Raw genomic sequence first — 19,910 nt, 5'->3', positions numbered from 1 at the left:
GGGGCGAGCGAGCGAGCGAGAGAGAGAGAGAGAGAGAGGGGCTTCCCTCCAATTAGGCAACATTTAATTACTTCAGCTCCAAAACAGCAGAAATGACCCTATCATCAGTTCACCGGTTGTCCGTCCTTGGACCACCTTTGGTAGGTACTACTGACCACTGCATACCAGGAAAACACCCCCCAAGACCTGATGCCTGATGTTCTGGAGATGTTCTGCCCCAGTCATCTAGAACATCACAGTCTGGTTCTTGTCAAAGCGAAGCGTCTCATCATCACCTTCAAGAACTGATCCCTGTTCACCTGCTGCCTAATATGTAGATCCACCCCTTGACTCATTCATATCACATGTCAGTGGTACTAATGTTATGGCTGGTCAGTGTTGGGGTTTGGGCTGTCTAATGAAGCTGCATCAGTGGCAGTTTGAGAAGACGGGAGAAGTGAGGAAGTACTGGTTGCGTCATGCGATGACTGGACTGGGGTGATTGTAAAGCCTAGAGCCCTGGTCACACTGGATTATCTGGAGACTGATAATTCCATGCATTCCAGTAAGACTGGCCACGACATTTGGCATCGAGCGTAACTTTGGTTTCGCGAATTTGCGTCCCCAACCTTTTCCTGTGTGACCTGTGCCACGCTCTGTACCAGCGTCTCTGCTCCGCCGATTGTCCCGGTTTCAGAACAGGAGATATTAAGACAGCTCTTTTCGTACGGATTACAAAACGCAGCACAAGCGGGAGGCGGCGTGCTGCACAGTCAGTCAGTCGGGAGGTGGGATTAGATGGGATTAGATGATTAGATTGGGATTATCTTGACACTTCGTCTCAGCTACTCTGAACTGATTCAGACTCCTGCCAAATGAGGCTTTCAGGTTTTTTAAGGGCTGCTTAGCATCTGCTACAGTACTTTACACTATCTGGACAAAAGTATTGGGACACCTGCTGATTCTGCTTCATTGTTTCTTCTGAAATCAAGGGGATTAAAAAGAGATGATCCTGCTTGTGTCGGAGCAACTGTCTCTACTGTCCAGGGAAGAAGGCCGAGTTGCACTATTGCAGTAAAGTCCATCAGTGTAGAGCTGATGCAGTGCAGCGGTGGCTCAGCGGTTAGAGCTCCGGGCTATTGATGACAGGGTTGTGGGTTCGATACCCAGGCTCAGCAAGCTGCCACTGTTGGCTGGAGTTGGCTGGCCAATGATCTGTGTGTGTGTGTGCTCATTGCCTCACTGCCCCTCAGGCCTTATTCCCATGTCCTTTTGCTTAAGATGCTTCTTCACAATGCTGCAACCTTCATGACCATCACATCTTTCACGCAACACTGCTGTGAGGATTTGATTGCATTCAGCGACAAGAGCTTTAACGAGGTCAGGGAGCACCATTGTTCCAGAGAACCCAGTTAAACCCTATGCTGGGGGGATTTACACCCCTCTAGCCCACGCCTGGCATTAGGCACCATGGTGCTAATAGGTGCACAGGTGGTCAGATGAGGGGTGTGATGAGAGGTGGGAATGATCTTCTCTGCTGGTGGTTTTACAAGGTCTGTGAAAGTGCTGAACCAAATAGATGACTGTTTACACTGCTGATTTCCAGGCCTCGCTTGCAGCCAAGAACCCAGTGTGACCGGAGCTTAAAAAGCCTGTAGAGACGAAAGGGGTGAAAGATCTTACCTATGGAACAGGACAGATTTCACCAGCGTCACCACATCTCTGCTGGCATTGTACCCTGCACACACGATAGCCATATGGATCGTCTAGAGATAGAGGGAGAGAGAGTTATTTATGCATTCAGAGGGGTGAGCTTGCACAGCTAAAAGCTGAAGGAACACTTCTTCTGAGCGGTATTCTATTACTGCAAGTCTCTGAACACTAAGCACCAATTTGTGTCTGCGAAGCTCCACTAAGGGAATACAGCTCACTCTCTGCTTAAATCCTGATGAGACTTTTGGTTCGGATCTCCCTATAAACTCTGCTTGACTACTCCATGCTCACGACAGGCTCTCATTACTCGCATTAGTCAACAGTTAACACAACGCGGCCTGCCGCTTCATCTGAGCACTGACGGGAAAGTAACAGCTCCTCTCAACTGAGTCAGACTCGCACCAAATGAGGCTTTCGGGTTCTTTGAAGTTCCTCCACTAACAGGGCTGCTTAGCATGTGCTACAATAACTTACGCGATATGGACTAAAGTATTGGGTCACCTGCTAATTCTGCTTTGTTGTTTACTTCGTTGTTTCGTCTCTACAGAAGGCTTTCTACTAGCCTAGTGACAAGAGCTTGAGCGAGGAGGTCAGGACCTCACCCCCAACTCCCCCAACTCATCCCAAAAGATTCGGATGGATCCAGAGAACAGTCCACAGTTCCTCCACAGCTCCTCAATGCTGGGGGGCTTTATACCCCTCTAGCCCACGCCTGGCATTAGGCAGCAATGGGTGCAACTTAAATTGACTGAATGCATTTATTATAGGGGGTGTCCACAAACATTTGGAAATTAATGTGTGTATCCGTGGGGATGTTTTAAGAGATGGCGCAGTCCACCAGCTCCTCTGTTAGCTTACTGGTTATTACTGTTATTACTGGGCCTAGTTTCCCAAAAGCATCTTAGTGTTAAGCCCATCTTTACTGGTAGAGAGAGCAGAGCGTTAAGGGTGATGCCTGCCTGACCGTTTAAGAATCACTTTGGCGCTAAGATGCTTTTGGGAATAGCATTAAGGAAGTTCAATCAAGGGACAGCAGAACAGTGTGGGAACTCCTGAATAATTAATATACACTGAGTTTAATTGGTACAATAAAATAGCCCCTCTAGGTTCAAGGTAGTATGTACAGCTGCGAGACTTGATTACTAATAAACTATGGGCTGATCATTATCTTATAAGTTAAATTATAGACAAACACAATCTGACTAAACTAATAGTGGTACTGTTTATGTCTTTTATTGAGCACACTGTGTAAACATCCACAGTGCAGGCTAGAAAAAGTAAGTGAACCCTTGAATTTAGTAGGTTAGTAGATTCTTTAAAGAACCTGTAGCAGCTTGACCTCCAGCAAATGTGTCCTGTAGTGGCATCATTGGCACAACGTAAAAGAGGAACGTGGACCATTCTTGCAAGCACAGCCCTCTTCAGGCCCACAGCCCTCTTCTTCTTCTTTTTCAACCATTCGACAGATGATTTCCTTGTGTGATTTGTGTAATTATTGATTTCCTTCCCTTATATTCTCTCGTAAAATATGTCTGGGTCTTTTTCCAGCTTCATGCAGTTGTTTGCATTAAGGCCTGGTTCACACTAACCAACCGTTTGTCAGTCAGTTTGTCAGTAACCAGAATGTCGATGCCTTTATTTGATGGGTGAATCACCTGAGAAACTCACACTTCCAATTTCTTCTCCTTAATTGAAAGCTTTTAGCTCTTGGAAAACCCATTAACATTTCACTTACTTTTTCTAGCCTGCAACGTGGATGTTTACTCAGTGTGCTCAATAAAAGACATAAACAGCAGCAAAACTGCTGGGGTGTTATTAGCAGGGATGTGACGATACCAGAAATTTGGTACCAATACCACAGAAATTTTCCAATTCTGATAAATTGTAATAAACTCTGCTAAATTTTTACAAGAAAATGAGCCAATTGAATAAAAGGATGGATAAATCCAGCAAAATCCAAATTTTGCATTTTTATGATGGTTGTGGTAGTTTCGGTTCTTTTCGTTACTAATGAAAACAAGTGCGACATGTTTTTAAAAGTTTTGGTACCAAAATATCGGTTCTAATGACATTTAGAGTTTTAGTTCAGTTACATTGTGCTTGTCTATAACTGTGAACTTGCTAATGATCAGAGAACAATTTTTAAATAATTTGACCTTTTAATTTAATTTGCTTTAATTTAAATTAATTTTAATTTAGTTTGCTTACAATGTTTGCTTTAATTAATGCTATGATGTTATTTTACAAGCTTGAACACATAAAAATAAAATAATAATAAAAATGTAAGCATTTAAAACTCTTATTTCTTTGTATTATTAATGGTTTATTAAAATATTAATTAAAATAATTAAAATTAAAATATTAATAATACAAAAAAATTTTTTAAAATGGTTTAATTAGGCCTCTAAGACATATGCACAGTATTATTCAGTATAAGGTTCAGTTTAAGGATGAAGGTGTGAAAGGAGACTGACCTCACACTTGTCCACCACAGGCTGCGACACACAGTCGGAGCTGTTGCCCGTGGCGAGGCCTTTTGGAGCCTCGCCTTGCCTTGAACCCTCTCTACCAATGGGGGCGTGTGACTGATTGCCATGGTGACCGTTGCTGTAGTGGTTGGAGTGGGTGGGGTTTTTGGGCGGCTGGCTCAGCTCTCTTCTCAGCGCTCGGTTCTCTTCTTCCACCTCTCGAACCCGAAGCTCCAGAGCCTGCCGCTCACCAGCGCCGCCTACCAGCGTGGAGGACTGCGGCTCCAGTGGAGACAGGGGCAGCGGTTTTACTGAGGACAAGGAAGAGGAAGGAGGAAAAGGTTATAAACACAATAGTTCAGATGTTATTACAGTATTATTATATATTAATATATAAGTAATATAATAATATAAGTAATAATGACTTCATTATTAAATAAATATCACAAGATATATGCAAATATGGAGTCACTCTGCTTATAATAAAATAATTGTTTATTATAATTTATTAATATTAATAAATTAATATTATTAATCAATGTTTATTAAAATTTGTTTTGGTAGAATGTTTTATAATGAAATATTTGTTTGTTATAATTTATTAATATTAATGAAGTAATAACATTAATCAATGTTTATTGAAATTTGTTTTGGTAGAATGTTTTATAATAAAACATTTGTTTGTTATAATTTATTAATATTAATGAAGTAATAACATTAATCACTGTTTATTCAAATTTGTTTTGGTAGAATGTTTTATAATAAAACATTTGTTTGTTATAATTTATTAATATTAATGAAGTAATAACATTAATCAATGTTTATTCAAATTTGTTTTGGTAGAATGTTTCCCTTTTTTCTCCTAATTTGGAACTGCCCATTGACCCACCTGTTCGTAACCCCCCCTAGCACTAGCAATGCTCCTGACGCTAGGAGGGTAAGGACTTCCTACACATCTCCTCCAATACATGTCAAGTCAGTCACCACCTTTTTTCCAACTGCCACCAATGTGGCATCACCAGCCACCAACACGCTCCACCTCCATAGAACCAGCTAACAGACACCTGTGTTAGCCAACATTGCTTAAGAGTGATGAGAGGAGAGAGCGCCATCTACCAACTGTGCCAACTGTGCTCCCTCTGACTCTGGCTTCTGATGGCAAAGCGGCATGGCTCAGGATTCGAGCATACAAACCCTGGGCCATAGTGGCAGTGCATTAGACCGCTGAGCCACTCGGAGCACAATTCTAAATATCTTGTATGAAGCTGTAGAGCACTGGTATCATATTTAAACAACTACATACATGTACTCTACATGGTCAAAAGTTTGTAGACACTTGCTCATCCAACATTGCTCCGTAAATCAAGGGTGGTCATAGGGAGTTTAAGGGCTTTACATCAGATAGTGGAACATGAGGATTAGGCTGCCCTCAGTCATAAGAGTATTAGGTACTGAAGTTAGGTACTGAGCTAGGTCATGCTAAAGCTATTGGATAATGCTGATGACGGGGCTTTATGTCCTTTATCATCGAAAAATAAAGGTGCTCCAAAGGGTTTCCTTGAGCGATGCCATAAAAGAACCGTATTTGAATTTTGAGTGTCTACTTCTATTGGTAATGATCGTCTACATGGCTGGATAAGGAGACCCTAGTTGCTCAGAAATGGCAAATAAAGCCAGAGAACATCAGATCTTCTGGCCTTCCACTCACACACAGCCACATATACACAACCTGCATTCATACAGCGGGAAAGTAAATGGGTGTGAGAGCTGTTATTGCACTTATTGATCATGGTCAGAAGACAGATAGCTTTACTGTATGCCATCATCACTCATCTCAGCACTAAGTCCCCAGTGAAGCCTTCTTCAAGGAGGGCGGAAAGAGCGCGGAAAAGAAGGGGGAAAAGAATAATATGGATACTGGGCCTAAAGCTATTCATTACACTAAAGACATTTTCAATAAACTCCTAATCCACCATTCGTTAAACCAGGGCCTGCCTCAGGAAAGCTCTATCACTATTGTTTTTCCTGGTGGAAAGTGGAAGAAAATCTAATGGATTGGGCATGTAAGCAGCCAGAGAGGAAGTTAAGAGGCTTGTTTGCGACTAAATTCGATTTATTTTCAAAAGTCTGGCTTAAAGAGACATTTTAGCAGAGCATATCGCAGAAAAATATATGCACCTATATAGTATTTCACTGCTGTCCTATAAAAAACAACCGTCTTTTTTTTAATTATTATTTCTGCATGGCTCGAACCCTGTGGCCGGTTTTGTACACTATGTAAGTAATTCTGGATGAATGGACCGATAGAAATGCCTTAAATGACTTGGTGTAAACTATCATTTTACATTGACCTCCATTCAAAGCTCAGAACATTTAGAACACAGCTTCTCCTGTAAAGTCACCATTTTTGGAGATACATATTTTCATTGGACAGCGATGATTGGCTCATTTAAAAAATACATATGCAACATATCACTTGTGTGGGGGGGGTGTATTTTACGTCTCCTAGATAAACGTCTTGTTATTTTTCTAGAAAAGCAATTATTATTGGATTAGAATTGAGTAATAAGGCTAATTTTTGTCTAAATATTTTTGTCAAAATAATGTTTGATTGATATTTTAGGCCCAATTTAAGTGCTTATGCAAAAAATGACACCCAGCCCACACATTACGGACTGTCTTCACCTCCTGATTTATGTATTTAATTAAAATATGACATGAAATTATTATTAAGTCAACTGTACTGTGAGTATCTGATTGCATTTAGCGGCAAGAGTGAGGTCAGTAAGGTCAGGATGTTGGATGATGATCACCACCCCACCTCATCATCCCCAACTCATCCCAAAAGTATTCGATGGAGCTCCACCATCATCCATCATTCCAGAGAACACAGCTCTTCCACTGCTGTGTTTACACCTGACCTGTCGAGCTCGACTCCACAAGACATCTTAAGCAATTTGTGCTACAGTAGCCTTTCCTTGGGATCAGGCCAGGCAGGCTACCCTCAATAAGCCCAACGTGCCCCTGACCCCGACGTGGGTTTCGACCTTTCAACCACTGCACATACCAGCAACACCCCACGAGACCTGCCTAATGTTTCTGGAGATGTTCTGACCCAGTGGTCTAGAACATCCTGGTCAGTGGTGCTAATGTTTTGGCTGATGTGACCTAGCAGTCCCCTCATTGGATGGGTCTTTGATTAGCAGCATGTGATTGGCTTTTGTGGCTTTTTGTGAGTCGATAATAAAGGTAGTTAGGTTTTCCGTATAGTTCCCATAATATCCACAATCCCTTTAGTCAACAAAGTGGACAATTCATTCCGAACAGCTCTTGCCCCTGCGGCCTCGGACACCCGCTTTCAATTAAAAACAGATTACTGTTGGTTTGTTTTTGATGCGCACAATTAATTTCACATCACAAAGAGAGCGAGAGGGGGACTGTAACTGGGGTCGTGTGATGAGGGGGAAGGAGAGGCGGCGGTAAATTGCTTTGGAATAGAGCTCTGGCTAAATGATCCTTGCTACTGTGTCCTTTGTCTCTTTTAGAGGCTGTAATCAATGAGGGAGAGAACGGCGAGCCGGAGTCTCCTCACAGGGAAGTGTGCTCTCAGACAGACTCGCATTCCCGACACAGATGACGCAGTGAGATACCATGTTACGATGCCAATTAGGGCCGAATTGGAGGATGCCAGCTTCCTGGTTAATAACAGCCGCAATAATCATTAGTTTGGGAAACCATGCCAACTTCTCATCCCTCCCTCTACCTAATAGTGGGAATAACCACCTCTGGCTCAGATGACACTAGTCAGACGTCCTGGTATGGACTGTATTAGGTGATGGAAGGTGGTCATTATAGAGGGTAACTGATCCACAGTGGAGAGTCAATTGCTCTGTATCAGAGCGGAGTTGGCATCAGTGGCCCGTGGGGCTCCACTGTTACTCACTGTGCGAGTCCATTCTCGGTACACCTTCACTACCACAACTCTAGAACATCCCACACAGTTAGCAGTTTCCAAAGTCCTACCACCCTTTGCCTGATGCCCTATTATTAACCAGGGGTGGTCATTATGTTCTGATATGACCGTGGAAATAATTGAATTCCATTTCTGTATTCCATCAAGTTTACATTAACGGCTCCTATCTAGAGTGACTTAAATATGCTTATATTTATCAGTACCAGCACTAATTGCGATGAGCATGACGAAGCACAGCGCACTACGTATGATAACATAACAATACATTTAATAACGTAATGCTATGTAACCTAAAACTATGTATCCAAACTCAAAACTATGTAGCGTAACAGTTACCTTAGGTGTTACCTAATAGTACCTATCATAATGTAACACCACATAACGCAACACTACGCATCATAACATAACGCTACGTAACACTAACACATAACACTACATATCTTAACACTACGTATCGTAACCTTACACTGTGTTTCGTAACACTAAGTACCGTAACACTACATATTGTAACACAACAGTATGTAACCTAACAGTACAAATGTAACGTAACACTATGGAACATAACACTATGGAACGTAACAATATGTATTGTGACATAACACTACATAATGCAATATTATGCGTGGAACTTAAAACTACATATCCCAATGTAACACTACATATTAAAACATAACACTATACAACCTAATAGTTTGTAACCTAAAACTATGTATCTTAACCTAAAACTACACATCTTAACATTATGCATCGTAACACTATGTATAGTAACACTACATATCATAACACTACATACTGTAACACTACGCATCTTAACCTAACACTACGCAACATAATACTATGTATCACAAAACTACATAGCGTAACACTGCGTATTGTAACAATATGTAACCTAACAGTACAAATGTAACATAACAGTACATAACGCAACATTACGTACCATAGCATTACACTAGGTATCACAACGCTACACTATGTAACACAACACTACATTACGTAACACTACATACTACAACGTAACAACTTATTGTAACGCTACACTATGTATCGTAATCGTAACACAGCATAACCTACCCCTACGTAGCAGTATCGTAACCTAACACTACGTAATGCGTTGCAAAACTACGTATTGCAACATAACAGTACCCCACCGAACAGTACAAACGTAACACTGCGTAACCTAACACTACATAGCAGCATCGTAACCTAACACTACGTATTGCAACACTACGTACTGTAACATAACAGTACAAACGTATCACTGTGTAACCTAACACTACATAGCAGTATCGTAACCTAACACTACGTAATGCGTTGCAAAACGACGTATTGCAACATAACAGTACCCCACCTAACAGTACAAACATAACACTGCATAACCTAACACTACATAGCAGTATCGTAACGTAACACTATGTATCGTAATAAGACAACAACATATAAATTCCACACTACAATCCCTGAACAATAGTTTAAAATTCAGTTTTGTATTAAACTTAAATAATCGCTGATCCTATCATTGGAAACACTCTACAAAACCTGCAATACTACATGTGCAAATGCAACAGTGGTTAATTTGTGACACCAAGAATTAAGGTTCTTTATTGCCACTAAACAGTGTTGGTGGCATTTGTGTTTTATGCACGTATGCATTTACAACAAGCAGTGAAAAATACAGTGGAAACAGTAAAGAAGGCGTAAACACATGACCACACTGGTGTTTAAATGGAGCATCATGATGACTTTTCTTTTTAAGCATTGCTGACTTGCTGAGCTAGACAGGGATACAGTGCAGAGTGTGGGGTGTTGGTACAGGAACGTCACAGATAACCATTTTAAGATAAGGAAGACAATACCTCTGCTTCTTGCAGGAGCACACCAACCATTAAAGAAGTGCTTTTTGATAACTGGGATGAAGGCATTCATTTCGCTCACTCACACAGAAGCGTCTACAAGGTGCTGCTGATAGCTTTAATACACAGAATACGAGATTAATGCCTTACCAGTGCTTTTGTTGATTATAAAAGACGCCAGGAATTATCCGAGGTGGGAAAAAAATGAAGCTTAGGTCTCAGTTATCATTAGTTATGGACTAAAACAGCAGGAGAAATGCCTTCACGTCTGGAATTACTGCATATTAAGTATATTCAGCGGCAAATTCCTGCACGGCCACACGGGACGACTCGGTGCACTTCAGGTTCTTTCCTTAAGCGGCAATTTGCATCCTAACGTATTTACCCTGCGGAGGGACAGAAGGACAGGAGGGGGAAAAAAGAGCTGTGACCTTGACACGGCCTTGCCTCACTGTTATGTTGATATTATTTCGCCGCACCGTTGAGGCTCTTCCGCAGATGGGGACGCAATTTCATTCTGGCTCCGAGCCAAAATTAAAATGTCTCAGAAAAGGGCAGGAAAAACACGTTCTGCATTCTTGGCACGTGGGCAGAGAGCAAACTGACTGGGCAACAGGACGCAATGACAGTGAAGACACAAATAAATTGAGTTATATGTCAAAGCACAAAGGGGGGGTGCGCGGGGCGGGTGGATAGAGGGGCGCGTCCTGACCAGACGACTGTCCTGTCTTGTCCTTTGCTGGGGCCGGTGATAAACCACGAAGGAGTCCACTTTAATCAGCTTTGTGTACAGTTTTGTGTCAGTGGACGTGAGGAAGGATGTGACATTTCTCTTTAAAGGCTGACCTCTGTTTCACAGTCTCCTCCATTATAAGAGTCGTAGCGTCTCGAGCTTAGAATAATACGAGGCAGGAAAGGTAATAAGGCAGATTTCAGTGCAATCACAAAGGTCAGAGGTGTGGTGGTGTCATCATGGGCCTTCCTAAGGACCCCTGTCCCAGCCCAACACTGTAGAGGCATACGCTTTCCCTATCCAATCAATATTTAAAGGATCAAAATCTGATTTAATAGCAAATAAACTCTTAAAGGGTTCTATGAGCAGTGGCATAAGAACCATATTTGTAACAGAGAGCCTTTGAATCCTTGAAACCTTTCTCTCTCTTTATAGAACCAACCTGACATATACTATGTCCAAATGTTTGTGGACACCCCTTCTAATGAATGCATTCAGCTACTTTAAGTTGCAGCTGTTGGCCTGTAGAGAAGGACTGGCAATAGATTAGGACTATCTGAAGCAGATAAACCAGATGAACCTATGGGCACCATGCTGCCTAATGCCAGGCGTGGGCTATAGGGGTATATATAAAGCCCCCCAGCACTGAGCTGTGGAGCAGTGGAAGAACTGTGTTCTCTGGAATGATGGATGGTGCTATATCCAATACTTTTGGGATGAGTTGTGGAGTTGGGGATGGATGACGTGGGCTGGTTATTATCATCCAACATCTTGACCTCACTAATGCAGCTCTTGTGGCTGAATACAATCAAATCCTCACAGTAATGCTCCTCCAATATCTGGTAGAAAGTCTTCCTCCCTGGACAGTAAAGACAGTTACTCCAACAAAAGCAGGATCAGCTCTTTTTAATAGCCTTAATTTGGAAGAAACAATGAATGAGCAGGTGTCCCAATACTTTTGTCCACATATGTCCATTAACAGTAACAGTAGATTGCTTTATTTAAATAATAATTTTAGACAAATAAACTTACTAGTACCCTCTTGTTTAGCTTGCAAACACTTTTTGAAGTCAGCTAGATGTTCTCGTATTACTGTTTTAGGAATTTCCACCCACGCTTCTGGTTCTGCAATATTCTTGGACTGTCTTGCATGCACAGCATTTCTAAGATCTACCCACATAGTTTTCAATGATGTTCGATTCAGGGGGGCTGTTAAGGACACAGCTTGTGTATCTTGAAGGATTTCATTGTCCTGAAGCAGAAGCCAGAAAGGGGTTCTTTTCATCAAATGCTGCTTTATTTTTATCTCAGAAACTTCAATGGCCAAAGAGCTGCATTTCACTTCCCCAGTCCACAGTACTCGTTCTCAAATCGCCTGTGGCCTGTCTAGATGTTGGTTTGGGATTTGTGACACTGACCCAGATAACAGCCTGTATGGGTAGCCTAACTGGGAACCAGAAAATGTGGTCCACAAGTACCATGTTGGCCTCACATAGGGATGCCCATTGGGGTCAGTGATGGGACCAGGAGGGGGTAAGCATGGGTTCCATCTAGGTTGTATACTGCATATGGGGCTCAGATAATGCTCCAACATGGTTGCTGCTGCTAAACTGGGTAAATCCCATACGCTAATTTATATATATATATATATATATATATATTTTTTTTATATATATATATATATATATATATATATATATATATATATATATATATATATATATATAATTTAATTTATTATTTACATTTATTAATATATATATATATACTTTTCCTTTCTTTTCTTTTTTAAATAATTTTATTTATCTATTTTATTTTGTATTTAAAATTAATAATGGATCATTATAGATACTTTGGTTTTAAAGGAAGCAAAATCCTGAATAGACCAAAAAAAATGCATCAAGATTCATCGATATTCATTTAATCATCGCAGCCTTCTGAATCATAATTTAATACAATCGTGAGTTGCCTAGAGATTCCTACCCCTATTATATAAATTACCCTCTTGAACCCTAGCCTCTTATTATTCAGTTATGAATGCTTAAATGCAGAAACTAATGTAAATTATGGGATAACCGGTTCACCATATCTTGCGGAGTCCCACTGGGTTCTATAATAGGGCCTATTAAACTGATGTTAATTATGACAGTAATGCAGTTATGAACGTTAACAAGTGTAGCCTGGAATACAGGGTTACTAAGGGGTTAATATATATACATGTGTGACCAGATTTCATATAGTAGTGTGCCGGAGTGCATGGAGACGGATATGTCATTGGGCCAAGAAAAATACACTCTCAGAAAGTGAGCTTAGCAATACGCATTAAAATGTACAGTCAGACTCGGCAATGAGATGGGCGGCGAGGCCTTCTACAGTCCTGGTATGATTACTTTGCTTCTGAGCCGGCACACTAGCACATTCACAAGACTACTTTAGCTTCCTGAGGGGAAGGGGTTCCTACTCAATGAGCAGAATGGAGGGAGCAGTGAAGGAGAAAGCTCCTGCCTTCAGAGAGGCACCAGGAGTATTCGCTGGAGAGCGAGAGCAAGCCGAGGAACTAGGATGAAGGCTGCGGAAGCAGTTCCAGAGTTTTCCCTGGTGTTTCTGCTCTTGCTAGTCTCAGTCTACCTCAGTCTACATGTTTATGGCCTGCGAGCAGATTTGCCTGAGCTGTGTTTCACTGTGTTCTGCACCTCCTCCACCTCCTAGCACCTTCCTCCACCTCAGTTCCTATAAAGGTAGATTATTAGCCTTTGTTTAATTGCTGTCATTTGGTTGTCTTTCATAATTGCATATTTACACAGTTAATTACATGGTTGTTTACGCTAGAAATTAATTTGGCAATGTGCCTGAAGATTACCTATTTACCTAGAAGACTGTCATCTGCTCTGAGGGTCAGCTTCTTTTAATGCTGTACTGTGCACATGAATAAAACTTCCAAAAACTGACTCCCTGGTCTGGACGAGGCAATTTTTCTTCTATATTTGGTGCCGTGACCTGGGTGAACTTCCAACACTCAAAAACCCTGTTTATAGTGGCCCACTTCAATCTTCTTAAGCATCAGGATTATATCTGGATAAGGCCAAACCACGGAGAAATAAAAAGTGTGGGGGGCTCCAAGTGGCTCAGTGGTCTAATGCACTACCACTATGGCCCAGGGGGTTGCAAGTCGAATCCCGAACCATGCTGCTTTGCCATCAGCGGCCAGAGCCTGAGAGAGCACAACTGGTCACGCTCTCTCCGGGTGGCTAGATGTCACCCTTTCCCCTCATCACTTTAGAAGCGATGTTGATCCTTGTAGAGAGGTATTGCCAAAAGAATAGGACTCTCTGGAGCAGATAAATAAACATGAACCTATTAACACCATGCTGCCTAATGCCAGGCGTGGGATAGAGGGGTATACATAAAGCCCCCCAGCATTGAGCTGTGGAGCAGTGGAAGAGCTGTGCTGTCTGGTACTCCATCCAATACTTTTGGGATGAGTTGGGGAGTTGGGGATGATGAGGTGGGGTGGTGATCATCCAACATCCTGACCTCTCTAACGCTCTTGACGCTCCTGAACGCTCCTGAACGCAATTAAATACTCGCTCCAAAATCTAGAAGAAAGCCTTTTCCCTGGACAGTAGAAACAGTTACTCCAACAAAAGCAGCATAAACGGAATAAGCAGGTGTCCCAATACTTCTGTCCCCATTAGCCCACTTTCTTAAACTGGATTAGTGCATTTTTCATGGCCTACTGGCAAATCCTCCTTTCGTTCCAACACACTATTCACACTAATGTGCGCAGGACCTGACATGGCCCAGGGATATCCTTCAAAATCATTTACCACCCCGTTACAGCCATTTCTTCTCAGTGCCGCCAAGTTTCCATGTTAATGTCAAGTGATTTTCTTGTAGCTACAAGGTTCAGATGTTGGCCCCAGATATTAATCTAGCAGTGTAAATACAGGAGTGAACCGAATGTGCGCATGTTTATGAGCCCTATTAATGTGGTGGATGATGAATGCTACTCATGGCACACGTTTTAACCGATCAGGCCTGTAACTGTAGCTAGTGTTAAATAACTCTGAGCAGCAGGGAAATATCCACAGCACAATCGCTGGAACTGTTCCAGTGCAGGGGGTGAGGACGATCTATTTTGAAACCACAGTGTTTAGTATGTTTCCCCATCCACCATTACTTCAGGCTTATCTTACTGTGACCTTTTCGTATTCTCTGGGTCACTGAAGACTGGGTAATAATCATGTTTCTGGAGAAACCATCTTTTCCTATTTTTCTACAAACTAACATTTTCCACATCACAAAACAAAGACTACAAGCTTTCAGGAAATCAGCTGCTTTGGCAGTGCTATATTACAGAAGAGCATAGAGAAGGGAGGAGACTTTCAACTGTGTATTACGTGAAATGGACAAAAGTATTGGGACACCTGCTGATTCACTGTTTCTTCCAAAAGCAAGGGTAATAAAGGAGTTTAATTCTCAATACTGTCCAGGGAAGAAGGCTTTCTACTAGATTTTGGAGGAGCATTGCTGTGAGGATTTGATTGCATTCAGCGACAAGAGTGTTAGTGAGGTCAGGATGTTGGATGATGATGATCACCACCCCACCTCATCATCCTCAACTCCCTAACTCATCCCAAAATGTACTGGATGGAGCTCCACCATCCATCATTCTAGAGAACAGTTCTTCCACTGCTCCACAGTTCAGTGCTGGGGGGCTTTATATATATACACCCCTCTAGCCCATGCCTGGCATTAGGCAGCATTATGGCGCCAATAGGTTTATGATTATCTGCTCCAGAGAGTCCTATTCTATTGGCAGTACCTCTCTACAGGGACTAGACAAGCTGTGTGTGTGACAGCAGCAATGAGTGCAACTTAAAGTAGCTAAATGCATTCATTAGAAGGGGTGTCCACAAACTTTATATTGATATTGGTAATGAATGCCCAATGTAAGTATTTTGTGCTTAAATATTTTACATTGACTTTTACTGACAGTTGGGACCCCCAAGGACTGACCACCACAGAGCAGGTAGGTAGTATTGGGGTGGTGGGTCAGTCATTCTCGTGCCCTGCAGTGACACTGACTGACCTGGTGGTGGTGGTGGTGAGTGTGTTAGTAGTGTGTGTTTGTTGTGCTGGTGGTACGAGTAGTGGATCAGACGCAGCAGTGCTGCTGGAGTTCTTAAACACCTCAGTGTCAGTGCTGGACTGAGAATAGGCCATTAAGCAGAAATGTCCAGCCAGCAGCGTCCTGTGGGCAGCAGCGTCCTGTGGGCACTAATGAAGGACTGGAGGACGACCAACACCAACAAACTGTGCAGCAGCAGATCAGAGAGCTTCTGTCTCTGACTTTACCTTTCCCTACAAGGTGGACCAGCTAGGTAGGACTGTCTAATAGAGTGGACAGTGAGTGGACAGACAGACAGTGTTTAAACACTCCAGCAGCACTGCTGTGTCTGATCCACTACTCGTACCACCAGCACAACACACACACACTACTAACACACTCACCACCACCACCACCAGGCCATTCAGTGTCACTGCAGGGCTGAGAATGACTGACCCACCACCCCAATACTACCTACCTGCTCTGTGGTGGTCAGTCAGCCCTGTGGGACTACAGCAGTGTGTGTACACAGAGAAGAACAGTGCAGGTCAGAACTGCAGCACATGCAGCACTCTCCCTCCCTCCTCACCGTGAGGTTCCTCAGCGCTTTACTGTGGAGTCACTGTTGAGTGTAATGGGCCGTTTTTCTGGGTCACTCAGAAACAGAATTATGTCAAGCTATAGTTATGCAAATGCAGCGTTCGCTTTACTCTGCTAATAATGCACAGAAATGAGAAAGGTCAGGCTGCCCAAATAGTGCTAACAAGAGCATATCGGCAAGAGTGGACCATTCTTCAGTCAGACAGAGAAGAAAAATGACCAGGAGAGAGAGAGGAGAGAGAGAGAGAGGGAGGAGAGAGAAAAGGGGGGGGGGCAGAGGCAGGAGGAGAGGGTAAGAGAGAGAGTCAGTGTGAGAAACTGAAAAAGATGAAGAAGAGTGAGAGAGAGAGAGAGAGAGAGAGAGAGAGAGGGAGGGAGAGAGAGAGAGAGAGAGAAGGAGTATGAGAGCATCAGTGTGAAAAAGTGGGATGGACAATATAAAAGAGAGAGAGAGAAAGAGAGAGTCAGTGAGAGAGATAGAGAAAGAGTCAGTGTGAGAGGCAATGAGAACAGAGAAAAGAGAGAAAGAGAAAAGAGAGAAAAAAGAGTCAATGAGAGAGCGAGAGAGAGAGAGAGAGAGAGACAGACAGAGAGAGAGAGAGAGAAAGGAAATAAAAGAGCGTGCGAGAGAGTAAGAGAGAGATAGAGAGGGGGTGAATGAAAGAAAGAGAGAGCGAGAGAGAAAGAGAGAGTCAGTGAGAGAGAGAGAGAGACACAGAGAGAGTGATAGAGAAAGAGTCAGTGTGAGAGGCAATGAAAGAGAAAGCGCAACAGAGAGTAAGAGAGAAAGAGAGAGATAGAGAGAGAAAAGGTAAAAGAGGGAGCGAGAGAGAGGGTGAATGGGAAAAGAAGAGAGATAGAGAGAGAGAGAGAGAGAGAGAGAGAGAAAGAAAGAGTCAGTGTGAGAGGCAAGAGAGCGAGAGAGCGCAAGACAGAGTAATAGAGAGAAAGAGAGATAGAGAGGGGGTGAAAGAAAGAAAGAGAGAGCGAGAGAGAGAGACACAGAGAAAGAGAGAAAAGTGTGAGAGAGAGAGTGTGTGAGAGAGGTGAGAAGAAGAGAAAAAGTCCGTGTGAGAGGCAATGAAAGAGAGAGTAAGAGAGAGAGAGAGACAAAGAGAGTGAATGACAGAAGAGAGATCAACAGAGAAAGAGAGAGAGGGAGAGAGAGAGAGAGAATGCGAAAGGGCGACATAAGAGCTCTTGACAGCCCCCCAGTACCGATCCCCTACCTGTGAAGTTGGCAGCAGACAGGTAGAGCCAGGTGAGGGCTGGGATGAAGAGCAGGGCGAGGGACGCAGCCAGGAACTTCCTGCGCCCACGACACATTCCCAGCATCCTCTGGGGCCGGAGAGGACACAATCAGGAGGCTGAGAGACCTCTATGTGGACGAGAGCTGTTCGCCAGGGGGTGCATGGCACTCACTGTCTGTGGAGAGGGAGGAGGAAAGCAGCTGAGCGAGGGAACAAACACTGGGTACAGTGAGGTGCAGAGAGGTGTGTGGGCACGGATTTCCTGTACGTACAGCGAGCCGTCTCCAGAGATATGAGCCACACAGTCTTGCATAACATCACCTTGGATTTCGCAGCACAGTTTCTTCTGAGTAAGATCTCAGTAAGATTTACTGCTGCAGTTCGAGACCAAGCAGTTTGGTTCGGCCAAGGATGCCATAGAACAGAGGTCTTCAAATCTGGATCCAGTTCTGGACTTTGTAATCCTTGATAGGTGTGACACTACATGGCCAATCAATTACATGAACCATTCCCCAAACCTCCAAGGTCCAGATTTGAAGACCAGGGCCATTGAAGAACCACAGATTTAAAGGTCTGAAGAACCACTGCTTGAGGTTCTTCACCAATTTAAAGGCTCTTCACAATCTCAGGGATCAAACATGTTCCTAATGGAGCCAAAAGTGGATCTTCTGTGGCATTGCTAAAGTGGTCCTTGGAGCTTGGAGCTTGGAGCTTCTACCTTCCAGCAAGAACAAAATCCAGGACTGGAAACCGGATTCAAGGTCCAGATCTGAAGACAACGGCCATCGAAGAACCATTTTTGGTTCCATAAGGAGCCATGTTTGTAATAGAGATTTTTAAAGTCTAAAAACCATCACTTGATATAAAGGTTCTTCACGCTCACAAAAGTGGTATTTGGTCCTTTTTCCTTGTTCAAACTTCCAGCAAGAACAAAATCCAGGACTGGAAAATGGATTCAAGGTCCGGGCCATCGTAGAACCACCCACTCTTCACACTCACAAATCTCTATCACAAACAAGGTTCATTATGGAGCCAAAAGTGGCCCTTCTATGGCATCACTCAAAGCTGCATTGGACTAGAATGGGCCTTTTCTTATTCTAACACACCTGAGGGCCATTTCAGAAAGTAATGATTATATTTCATAGTTATTTATTACATGACTATTCATTTCTACATGGTTAAGAGCTCATCAATGCATCATAGAGATATTTACAATTAGTTACATTCAAGCCAAAGTGTGGCAGAATCTGCTATCATAACTGATCATAATTGAAGATTTTCGATACTCATTTCTTAGGTGGAATTTAGAAATGAATTAAACTTATTCAACTATGTGAATACAGTTAAGCAATTATTGGGTCAACGTGATTAATAGCACATGATTGTAAGCAGAAGTGTCAAGTAATGAAGTACAAATACTTAAATACCTTACTTAAGTAGAAATATTGGTTATCTATACTTTACTAAAGTAATTTTATTTTTTTATCTTACATTTTCACACAATTATCTGTAATTTCGACTTAGATTTTAAAAACAGCCTCATTACTCTTATTTAATTTCCGTTTGTTTTAATTCCGGCTCGTCATCCTTCAAAAGAAAAAAAAAATTAAAGACAAAATAATAAGAATACCCAATCCAGATAAATCGAGTGTGAATTTCATTGTGGTTGGATGAGAATAAATAAAAATATTTATAATAAATATAAAGGTTATTGATCACACGCCTCTGAAGTTTGACTTTTTGCACCATTACAATACTTATGGACAACTACTCATCATATTTTCCATATTTTCTGCATATTTGCCAATACAGGGGTCCCCGGTAGGTTCACTCTAAACACTGGAGATAAACTGGAGATAAGTGCTTAGCGCATCTTCAGCTCTGAGTTGAGCGGCTAAGGGTAAAGCGACACGCAGCAGAAATACCACGAACAAAGAAATGCAGACCACACGTCTCTGTTATCTCCTCTAAGCCCTCCACACGCTGGTCTCTGAGGGGGAAACTGAGAGAAAACCCATTTACCTGACCCTCATGTCACATGTTTCAGCCAGACAAGCCAGCCAGGGAAGCTAATTATTGTCTCTACACCCCGCCAATGAAGGCCTGTAACAGAAGGAGACATCTTCGCAGCTTATTACCAGGATGCTGCCACACGGGTCCGCGGCCTTGCAAATGGGAGCTAAAGTGCGCCGAGGCGACTCACGCTACATGGAGGTTCAGGCGGGCAGCAGTTG

At 42.6% G+C, this 19,910-nt stretch overlaps 1 protein-coding gene across 1 annotated transcript in view; it reads right to left on the bottom strand.

Annotated features, from left to right (window-relative positions):
* The window catches only part of LOC140549517 (xylosyl- and glucuronyltransferase LARGE1-like), a 68,185-nt gene that overhangs the window by 30,247 nt on the left and 18,028 nt on the right, over window positions 1-19,910 (bottom strand). The window contains exons 2-4 of the mRNA XM_072673229.1: window positions 17,656-17,851; window positions 4,167-4,471; window positions 1,663-1,745 (exon numbers count right to left, since the gene is read on the bottom strand). Of these exons, the coding sequence (XP_072529330.1) occupies window positions 1,663-1,745; window positions 4,167-4,471; window positions 17,656-17,761 (494 nt within the window). The 5' untranslated portion in view covers window positions 17,762-17,851. The remainder of the gene's footprint in view (window positions 1-1,662; window positions 1,746-4,166; window positions 4,472-17,655; window positions 17,852-19,910) is intronic.

This window comes from Salminus brasiliensis, chromosome 2 (genome assembly GCF_030463535.1).
Source record: "Salminus brasiliensis chromosome 2, fSalBra1.hap2, whole genome shotgun sequence".
Taxonomy (NCBI): Eukaryota; Metazoa; Chordata; class Actinopteri; order Characiformes; family Bryconidae; genus Salminus; species Salminus brasiliensis.
Note: the sequence above shows the minus strand (reverse complement) of the source record. Positions and strands in the feature narration are given on the sequence as shown.